The sequence below is a fragment of the Olea europaea genome, unplaced genomic scaffold, assembly GCF_002742605.1.
Source record: "Olea europaea var. sylvestris unplaced genomic scaffold, O_europaea_v1 scaffold618, whole genome shotgun sequence".
Classification (NCBI taxonomy): domain Eukaryota; kingdom Viridiplantae; phylum Streptophyta; class Magnoliopsida; order Lamiales; family Oleaceae; genus Olea; species Olea europaea.
The window spans coordinates 188,361-198,802 of record NW_019264534.1 but is presented as its reverse complement, the minus strand read 5'-3'; the positions used below and the strand labels follow the sequence as shown (position 1 = coordinate 198,802).

The following is a 10,442-nucleotide window of genomic DNA, read 5'->3' as shown; positions in this document are numbered from 1 at the left end:
CGGTATTTTGGGGTCCCTCTGTTGTGTAATCTACCATGGGTAAGAAGAAGCTTAAATCGAGTCTTCCCCCTCCTAAGTTTAATTCCATTCGACAGCCTGCAAATGAGGTAAATGCTGGTTCTCCATTGAAGGTTAAATCGGGGGAGCATAAGGTGATTCATTTACCTTCACCGAGTGTCTCTTTAACTCTTGGTGAAGATGACACTGCTTCTAAACATTCTGATTGTCGTTCAAATAATGCTGAATTGTTGAATAAAAATGCTGGAAATGTGAAGGATGTTGATGGAGGTATCGAGAAAAAAACCCATGGGTTAACCCTTTTCAAGGATAACCGTAAACTTGAGGAAAATATCGTGTTGAAACCTTTCCATAACCAATCGAAGGAGGTTGTGTTGGGGGAAGGTGATGAAGACGTTATTGAAAATTCATGGGGATATTGTTTGGTTAGATACTTTGCCGGTAGGTTTCCAGGGAAAGTTGCGTTACTCAAATTATGTGATTCTTGGAAGGTGAACTATAAATATTACGTTCACGCTAGTGGTTGGTTGGTATTCAAGTTTGAGACCGATTGTGAAAGATTAAGTGTGTTATATGGTGGCCCATACTTAGTCTACTGGAGACCGCTCATGCTCAAAATGATGCCGCGCTATTTTGATTTCAACGGCAAAGATTTTAGTACAATGCCGGTGTGGATTAATTTACTGGGTCTTCCCTTGGAATTTTGGAACGCTAATGCATTGGGTAAAATTGTCTCTATGGTTGGGAAACCAATCTCAATGGACAAAGTGACCGCTACTAGGGGTCGTATCTCCTTTGCGAGAGCACTTGTGGAAGTTGATGGCCTCCATTGATCTTGTTCGGGAGGTCAAGGTTAGACTTCCCAATGGCACGTTAAGGGAGCAAGAAATTGTATTCGAACATGAACCAAAGTTTGGTGGTTCTTGTAAAGTGTTTGGTCACTCGACTACGGGGTGCAACAACAAAAATTCTGATGGGGAGAAAGGTAAAGGCAAGGTTGCTGTTTCCTATCTAAGGAAGGTTGGAAACGATGGAAAATCTGTCCCAATTGCTCAAAAACTTGTTGATGAGGCAGCATGTATGCTGCAACAAAATGAGGAACAAAATGATTTGGCTAGGGATGGTAAAAATGACCAGCAACTTGGTCGAAAATCTGGACAAAATTCTGGACAACATGTGGACCGAAATTCTGGGCAGATTGTTGAGCAGAATATGGACGGCCAGTTGGGGGGTAATACTGCCCAGGTTGAAGTGTCGTTTGAGAAAGTTGTGAGTAAGAAAAATAGGGGTGTTGGAGGAAAAAACCTACTCATATTGAGCCTGGCAAATCTGGAAACGAGGGGCCTCCCAACTCCATTGATGCAGGTTCTACTAAAGCTGGAAATGCTAAGCTTAAAAGGCAAAGTAGATGAGAAAAAGAAGTCGGGGCTTGAGAAAAAGGGATTTTCCCTTGCTTCTTTTTCATGAAGATCGCCTTGTGGAATATTAGGGGCATGAATCCACCCCTCAAACAAAATGGGATTTGAGAGTTTATAAAGCTTCATAGTATTGACATTATGGCAATTTTGGAAACAAAGTTCGAGGACCGGAAGTTGATGAGGATTATGCGGAACAAATTCGTTGGCTTCATGCAAGTTAATAATTTTTGTACACATCAAGCCGGAAGGATCTTAATTTTGTGGAATCCATCCAAATTTCTTTTGAATGTGATGGAGGTTCATCCACAAATTATTCATGTTAAAGCTACTTGTAAGGTAACATCTTATGCTTCTCTTGTAAGTTTTGTATATGGTTTTCACATTATGGTAAGTCGAAGGCCTCTTTGGAATACCATTATGGAGATAAATGAAAATGTGTCGTTACCTTGGTTGATTATAGGTGACTACAGCAATGTGCTTAAGTTTGATGAGAAATGCAACGAGGCGGATATTACCCCGTATGAAATTAAAGATCTTGCAACTTGTTGCCTTAACGTGGGTCTCTCGGATGTGCACTCCATTGGTTGTTTTTTCACATGGACTAATGGGTCGGTTTGGAGCAAAATTGATAGGGCTTTGGTTCATGATGTTTGGATACAAAAAGGGACTTTTGTTGAAGCAAATTTCCTACCATCCGGATGTCTCTCCGACTACTCCCCTTGCATTGTCTCTATACATGACCGTGTGGGAAGAGTAAAAAGCCCTTTCAAGTTCTTTAACATGTGGATTTCAATGATTTGATAAGAGGCTGCTGGAATTTTTATGTGCGGGGGACAAAACAATTCATCCTTTGGAAGAAATTGTGCAAATTAAAGGGGGCTTTGAAGGAGCATAATTTCAAGCATTTTGGGCATATTTCGGGTAGAGTAATCGAGGCCAAAGATGAGTTAGAATCTGCTCAATTACAGCTTCATAATCAGCCCACCAATGCTGATTTTCAGATTTTGGTTGCTAATTTGAGGAAGAAGACCGTTACTTTATGTGAAGCGGAACGTAGTTTTTACTACCAAAAGGCAAAGTGTATCTTCCTCAAGGATAGTGATAAATGCACTAAGTTCTTTCATTCATTGGTTAAGAGGAATTCCAAGAGGAATTTTATTGCTACGGTTCTTAAAGAAGATGGGATGTATACTACATCACAAGATGAAGTGGCTAGTGAATTTGTAAAATTTTATACTTCCTTGTTGGGGAAGAAATGCTCCTTTCGACCTATTGACATGGATATCCTTTCAAATGGTCCCTTGGTTTTCCCAGAACAAGGTGACACCTTGGTTCGGGACGTTTCTCATGAGAAAATAAAAGATGCACTTTTTGATATTGGGGATGACAAATCTCCCGGGCCGGATGGCTATACCTCTTGCTTTTTTAAGAATGTTTGGGAGATTATTGGTGATGATTTTTTTGGGGCTATCTCGAAATTCTTCTCTTCGGGTTGCATTCTTAAACAAATCAACCACACGGCAATTGCTTTGGTGCCTAAATCAGATCACATGTCACATGTTGGTGATTATAGGCTTATTTCTTGTTGCAATGTTATTTATAAAGTGATTGCTAAAATATTTGTTTCAAGATTGAGACCCATTTTGAGAGACATTGTTGGTCATGCGCAAGCCGCTTTTGTGGAAGGTAGGAGTATTATGGAGAACATTCATCTTGCCCAAGAGCTATTGAGGCAATACAATAGGAAAAGGGTTGCTCCTCGATGCCTCTTGAAAATTGATCTCTCGAAGGCCTATGACTCAGTGTGTTGGGATTTCCTTAGAAATGTCTTTGTTGGTTTGCAATTTCCTTCGAGATTTGTTAATTGGATTATGGAGCGTGTCACTTCTACATCATACTCTATTGCTTTGAATGGGACTTTGCATGGATTTTTCAAAAGTGAGAAGGGTCTTTGGCAAGATGATCTCTTCTCTCCTTTCCTATTTGTGCTTTGTATTGAATATCTTTCGAGATTGCTCAAAGATGCCACATATGATAGTGATTTCAACTTTCATCCTAAATGTGGCCCCCAAAAGATCAACAATTTAGCTTTTGTCGATGATTTGATGCTATTTGCGATGGGAGATTTTTTGTCGATTAAAATTCTCATGGATTGCCTTTCTAAGTTTGGTTCGGTCTCAGGATTAAAGTTGAATATCCTTAAATCCAGCTTGTTTACAGCTGGTGTGCATGGACAAATTCTTGATGATATCATGGAATTAACTTGTGTTCCTAGGGGGAGTATGCCATTTCGGTATTTGGGCATCCCCCTTGCATTGGACAAACTCAAGGTTAGTGGTTATGCTCCCTTTCTTGATAAAATTACATCATATATTGGTGCATGGAATTCCTCTACGTTATCATATGCCGGCAAGATTGAACTTATTAGGGCGATTCTTCAAGGAGTTGAATGCTTTTGACTATTTATTTTCCCTATTCCGGCTACAATTATTTCTAGAATTGTTAGCATGTGTCGGACATTCCTTTGAGGATCTAAAAAGTCATTAGTAGCGTGGAAGGATATATGCCTACCAAAGGAAGAAGGGGGCCTTGGATTAAAGGATTTGAAGAGTTGGAATTTAGCGCTTCTTGATAAATCCCTTTGGAAAATCCACAATAAAAAGGACTCCCTATGGATTCAGTGGGTCGATCATGTGTATCTTCATGGGTCTTGTATTTGGGAGGTTGCCCCTAGGAAGGATCATTCACCTCTCTTCAAGAAACTTCTTGAAATTAGGGACACACTTTGTGAATATGGTGCTGCCTAGCAGATTTTCTTTCGTGGTCGGTATACTGGAACGGGACATGTTGTTGCTAGAAATATTTCTGCACGGCAGGACCTCAATGATAGATTTTTTAACGCCAATCTTGCTACTAATAGCCTGGTTCATGGGCAGACAAGGGACGGTTTTTATGGCTGGAAAATGATGTTATTCGGTAAGCAATTTTTGCAATCTTGGACTGAAAATCTGGACAGTTCTGTAAGCGGTAAATTCACCACAAAAATTGCTTATGATTTCTTTAGACCTAAAGGTATTTTCAATCCTTGGGGAGCGGAAGTTTGAAAACCATGCATCACTCCAAAACACTCTTTTATGCTTTGGTTAGGGGCTCAATGAAAGCTCCTAATTAAAGATAAATTACTCTACTTGGATATTAATCACAAGTGTGTTCTTTGTGGCTGTTTTAAGGAAACTTCTGAGCATCTTTTCTTTAAGTGCTCTTTCACATCTTCATTATGGGGGAGCATTAGGAGATGACTTGGCATTACAAGATCTATGTCGACACTTCCTATCGCTCTTAAGTGGCTAAAAAAGGAGGCCTGTGAGACTTCTTGACTTAACAAGGCAAAGAGAGTTGCTTTTTCAAGCACAGTGTACTACATTTGGCTTATGCGGAAAAGGAAGATATTTGAAGACCTCTCACCCGACTTGGATTCTATTGTGAGACTGATCAAGACACACGTATACAAAGTCATGTTTACTTTATATCCGGATGTCTTAATTCATTTCGAATCCTTGGCCGTGGATCATTGATCTTTTATGTATTTTGCCTTCTTTTGTTTCTCCCGAGTATACCCGGAGTAGTTGTTTATGTTTATGGACATTGTTTCGCCCGGGTAAACTCGGTGTACTTGTATTTGATTATGGACATTGTCTCGTCCAGGTATGCCAGGTGTACTTGTACATGATACATTTTTTTTATCAATATACTTACATTTACTGATCAAAAAAAAGAAAAAAAAAAGAAAAGAAGGCGTCAAACTTTTAATGGTTTAAGGCTACGAAAACATATAACGGTTCAGACCTTTCAATTTTTATAGCTTTTACTTTAACATTTCATTTTGTGTCTGTCATTAATTTATTTTAAGGTATGTTATAAAATCATTTTCAACCACGTATTCACATGATAAAATATTCTACACGTAAAACAAAATTTTTTCCTTATTTTTTAACCACACATTTTCATGAAAATATTATTCAAAACTCATTTTTTTTCCGATTCCAAACCTTTCAAAGGAGGACAATTGGGCGATTTCCATCTATAACTACGTAAATTGACCAAAAATTGATTTTGACCACATTATTAACAATTTTAATCACAATAAAATGGTAACTTTATAAATTTTTACATAAAATAAATCAAATCGTTTGAAGGGAAGGGGAAGGGGAAAAAGAAGACGATGAATTATTATTATTATTTTTTTGTCTATGTTTTTTAGTTAATTATTTTATATATTTTATGTGAGAATATACAAAGTTACAATTTTACCTTTATTGAAATTGTTAATAAGGCGGTCAAAAATATTTTTTTGGGCTCAACTGAAAGACTTAGGGACGAAAATTATTCATTTGTCCTCCAGTCGATCATGTTTGAAAGGAATGGGATCGTGGATTAAACAAATGAAAAGTCAAGATAAAAATTGAAAATTTTGAGAAGTAACTACAATTATCCCTATAATTTTGTTTGTCTATCATTATATCACATTATTTTTTCTATAGTACTTATATTTAATCACATATTTTTTATTGAAATAATATTATACGTAAATTAAAAAAAATTGTCCTTTTTTAATCATATATTTTAACATCAATTATTATTTCATATTATATTACTCATAAACAATGGAGCACAAGCATTCCCCGGTATAATATTCAAGTACCCTCCAATCCCATCCTCCTAACCCACAATAGGCACGCGAAGAATTACAGGATAAGACACGGGCTCTGGGTCTTCTTCCTCCTTTTCAATATATGAAAAATAAAAAATCAGATAAAGCGTGCTGGCTTATTTATGGAGTTCAAGAACGAGGAGGCAAATGGCCCTGGTGTCTTGAGGGAGTGGTTCTTATTGGTATGTCAAGCAATCTTCAACCCTCAAAATGCACTCTTCTTGGCTTGCCCTAATGATCGTAGAAGGTTTTTTCCAAATCCAGGTAAGGTTTCCTCCTCTTTCGTGCACACATTCTGCAAAAAATTATTTGCTAAAGCACCCTCGTGTGAAAATTCATACTATACTCTTGGTTGCAGCAAATTGAGCTTTTTGTTAGCTTCTGTTATTTTGCAAGTATATCGTAGATGCCTATCACATCCCAAATACTATACATGAGAGGATGACAAGTAGCTTGAAGCATATATAACTTCAGTTTTTCATAGACTCATAGGAGTAATGATTTAAGGTAGCAACTCTAATTTACCCCTCTATTACGGGTTTATAATTTTGATGTTCACCTCATGCACTTTGTACTCTTTTTCTGCGGAAAAGTAATAAAACAATGCTATACTTCATTTGCTTAATCTCATGCTAAGTATAGCAATGGTACATAAAGATTTCATTTTTATGAACACACCCTGTCATGACGGTTGTCCAATTAAAAAATTGGACAAGTAATTTCAGTTAAATTTTCAAATCATTTTTTGGATATTGAATATAGCACTTGAAGCACCAATGAATAGTAACTGTGCATGGAAAAGAACAAAGAACTTGTGAACATGAAAAGACTACTCTCCTTATATAATTAGCCAGTATACAGGCGAGTGAGATTTTATATCCATGACATAAATAAGAATTGATGGTTACCAACCTTCAATCATGCGACAGAAGGTTCTCGACAATATTGATTACACATCAGGAGAGGTGGTTTTCTTAGTACCATAGAGTGAATAAGTTAGGGGGAGGAGGGTGAACAAAAATTATTAAACATAATATTTGAACTTGATTATTCTTCCCTTTCCCCTATAATTCTTGTTTATTCCCTTTCTTCCCTTTTTTTTTTTTTTTTTTTTTTTTTTTTTGGTGGGGTCCTTAAGCCGCCTAGTTATACTTTCCTGTTTGATGAGACAAAAAGAAAGTTCTTTGATGGTTGTTGCAGGAATTGAACTGAACTGGCACACTTTTCAGATTATTCTCAAAGCCCTGCCATGTTCTATGGAGCGATCAACATTGATTTTATATTATTATCTTTGGTCGTTTTCATCGTCTGTTTGCTAATTGGCTTAATGCGTTCACGGCTCATGGGTTCTTGCTTTCTGCTCTAATGAAAGCATACAAGTAAATAGTTCTAACAAAATTCAGGCTCAACTTGGTATCATAAACAAGCCTGAGAGATGGTCTAGTCAAGCTTGATTTATATATTCGTTGTCTCGATGAGATGCGGCACAAGCATCCCCGGGTATAATATTCAAGTACCCACCAATCCCATCCTCCCAACCCACAATAGGCACGCGAAGAATTACAGGATAAGACACGGGCTCTGGGTCTTCTTCCTCGTTTCCAATATATGAAAAATAAAAAATCAGATAACAATGAGTAGCTTCACCAGGACCCATATTCATTTTCCGGCTTCTAAGTGCTACAGGTCAGTCATTCCGTTATCGTCTCCGTTGTCATTCTCAATCCCTTCCGTTTGCAGACGCAAAAACAGGGTCAAATTCATCCACCGGGGGCGGGGAATCCAATGCTCAGTTGCCGAGGGTCCAGTCACGGACGCTCCGTCTCTGTCTACTGGGAACAGCCAATCGGTTTTGGACTGTGTAATTGTCGGGGCGGGAATCAGCGGCCTCTGCATCGCCCAGGCCCTGGTCACCAAGCACCAAAACTCCAATCTCATGGTGACGGAAGCCAGAGACAGCGTCGGTGGAAACATCACTACTGTCGAGAGAGACGGCTATCTTTGGGAAGAAGGACCCAACAGCTTCCAGCCCTCCGATCCCATTCTCACTATGGCGGTCCGTTCTCTATCTTTCCCAATTATCCTAATTTCATATTTCTTGCAACTTAATTACCTTGTTTCTTAAAAGTAAATTATACATTTTCTCTCAATTCAACATACAAGCGTTGGCTGAGTGGTGTGATAAACAATGCAGTTGGATAGCGGGTTGAAGAATGAATTGGTGCTGGGGGATCCAAATGCGCCTCGTTTTGTTTTGTGGAATGGTAAGCTTAGGCCAGTGCCCGCCAAGCCTACTGACTTGCCGTTGTTTGACTTGATGAGTATTCCGGGCAAAATCAGAGCTGGTTTTGGTGCTATTGGTTTGCGGCCATCTCCTCCAGTTTGTGCTTCGCCCTCTCTTTATTTTTCTCTTTCGTAATTCCATTCTGGGATGTTTCTTCTCATATTCCAAAATTTGTCAAAGGTGACAGGGTCATGAGGAAACGGTGGAAGAGTTTGTCCGGCGTAACCTTGGTAGTGAAGTTTTTGAGCGCTTGATAGAGCCATTTTGCTCTGGTAGGCGCAAGTTCCTTCAGTCTGTGACCCTTCAATGCTTTTCTTTCCTTCTTTCCCTTTCTTTTCTTTTTTTTTTTTTTTTTTTGGTGGGGTCCTTAAGCCGCCTAGTTATACTTTCCTGTTTGATGAGACAAAAAGAAAGTTCTTTGATGGTTGTTGCAGGAATTGAACTGAACTGGCACACTTTTCAGATTATTCTCAAAGCCCTGCCATGTTCTATGGAGCGATCAACATTGATTGTATATTATTATCTTTGGTCGTTTTCATTGTCTGTTTGCTAATTGGCTTAATGCGTTCACGGCTCATGGGTTCTTGCTTTCTGCTCTAATGAAAGCATACAAGTAAATACTTCTAACAAAATTCAGGCTCAACTTGATATCATAAACAAGCCTGAGAGATGGTCTAGTCAAGCTTGATTTATATATTCGTTGTCTCGATGAGATGCACATGAAGCTTCATTGAGATGAATACCGTTGTTCTTGAGTAGCTCTGTAAATTTACCAAGCATTCACTAACTATTTGCCGTCTATGAGGTTAAGCTGAACTGCACTAGTTTACAAACTTAAGAATGTTCTCATTTTGGCTCCTCTCAAAACCCCATCCAATTTTGAAAGAGGTGTAGCTGACCAAAGGCGAAACTGTTTGCTACCTTTTTTTGGGGACTGATTTTCCATATGCGTTGGTTCATTAGCCTTACTTAGGAATCCAACAAAGCAAAGATCTTCTTGTTAGTAAACATGGTTTTTTTAGATGCTGTTTGTTTGTTTGTTATTTACGCCCCTCACAAAAATTTAGTCAACCAGTATTCGCACTGCAAGCATTGGATCTTTCTAGCTTTTGGAATTACTTGTCATTTTAACAAATTTTTTTGCAACAAGTTTCTATTGCGGCTTATGATTTTCATTTTCATTCCATTCCATTCTCTTTTCTTCTTTCTGTGCTTTGAATGAGGTCCTTGACCTTGATATTTCCAATCAACACTAATTCCTGGAATCTTGAAAATATTCAATTCTAAGATTGGCCTAGGCATTGCAGTGTGTGCATGGAGAGAACTGTAACATGTGCTTTTGTCATCAAATATGTTCTAGTTCAGCACTAGTTGTATTATTGTTTCAGACTGTCCGTATATTTGTTGAAAATTAAATAAGCATTAGCAGTTTTAACCTCTTTCTTTCTTCCTCCTTTAAACTTAATTACCTTGTTTCTTAAAAGTAAATTATACATTTTCTCTCAATTCAACATACAAGCGTTGGCTGAGTGGTGTGATAAAAATGCAGTTGGATAGCGGGTTGAAGAATGAATTGGTGCTGGGGGATCCAAATGCGCCTCGTTTTGTTTTGTGGAATGGTAAGCTTAGGCCAGTGCCCTCCAAGCCTACTGACTTGCCATTGTTTGACTTGATGAGTATTCCGGGCAAAATCAGAGCTGGTTTTGGTGCTATTGGTTTGCGGCCATCTCCTCCAGTTTGTGCTTCGCCCTCTCTTTATTTTTCTCTTTCGTAATTCCATTCTGGGATGTTTCTTCTCATATTCCAAACTTTGTCAAAGGTGACAGGGTCATGAGGAAACGGTGGAAGAGTTTGTCCGGCGTAACCTTGGTAGTGAAGTTTTTGAGCGCTTGATAGAGCCATTTTGCTCTGGTAGGCGCAAGTTCCTTCAGTCTGTGACCCTTCAATGCTTTTCTTTCCTACTTTCCCTTTCTTTTCTTTTTTTTTTTTTTTTTTTTTTGGGGGGCTTTCC

The 10,442-nt window shown here is 38.4% G+C and overlaps 2 protein-coding genes across 3 annotated transcripts in view; both read left to right on the top strand.

Moving 5' to 3' along the window:
- The first annotated feature begins 1,574 nt into the window (after positions 1-1,574).
- Positions 1,575-5,011, top strand: LOC111389759. Its single transcript, XM_023014725.1, has 6 exons — positions 1,575-2,189; positions 2,294-3,845; positions 3,966-4,159; positions 4,247-4,456; positions 4,611-4,739; positions 4,823-5,011. The coding sequence occupies exons 1-6, from the start codon at positions 1,575-1,577 to the stop codon at positions 5,009-5,011; spliced, it is 2,889 nt and encodes a 962-aa protein (XP_022870493.1).
- Positions 5,012-7,673: 2,662 nt separating this feature from the next.
- The window catches only part of LOC111389763 (protoporphyrinogen oxidase, chloroplastic), a 7,021-nt gene continuing 4,252 nt past the window's right edge, over positions 7,674-10,442 (top strand). Inside the window, exons 1-3 of one of the 2 annotated variants that reach the window (XM_023014729.1) lie at positions 7,674-8,203; positions 8,342-8,527; positions 8,619-8,703. In XM_023014729.1, the coding sequence (XP_022870497.1) occupies positions 7,781-8,203; positions 8,342-8,527; positions 8,619-8,703 (694 nt within the window). In that variant the 5' untranslated portion in view covers positions 7,674-7,780. Of the gene's footprint in view, positions 8,204-8,341; positions 8,528-8,618; positions 8,704-9,959; positions 10,167-10,257; positions 10,343-10,442 lie in introns of those variants that run through there. The other variant, XM_023014730.1, reaches the window with a different exon arrangement.

Bases quoted from the DNA above. Each gene is read 5' to 3' on its own strand.
- LOC111389759 (XM_023014725.1), top strand. From the start codon at position 1,575: ATGGCAATTTTGGAAACAAAGTTCGAGGACCGGAAGTTGATGAGGATT. The intron at 2,190-2,293 runs GTAAAAAGCCCT...ATCCTTTGGAAG, and splicing joins TACATGACCGTGTGGGAAGA to AAATTGTGCAAATTAAAGGG. The intron at 4,160-4,246 runs GTTGCCCCTAGG...GCTGCCTAGCAG, and splicing joins ATGGGTCTTGTATTTGGGAG to ATTTTCTTTCGTGGTCGGTA.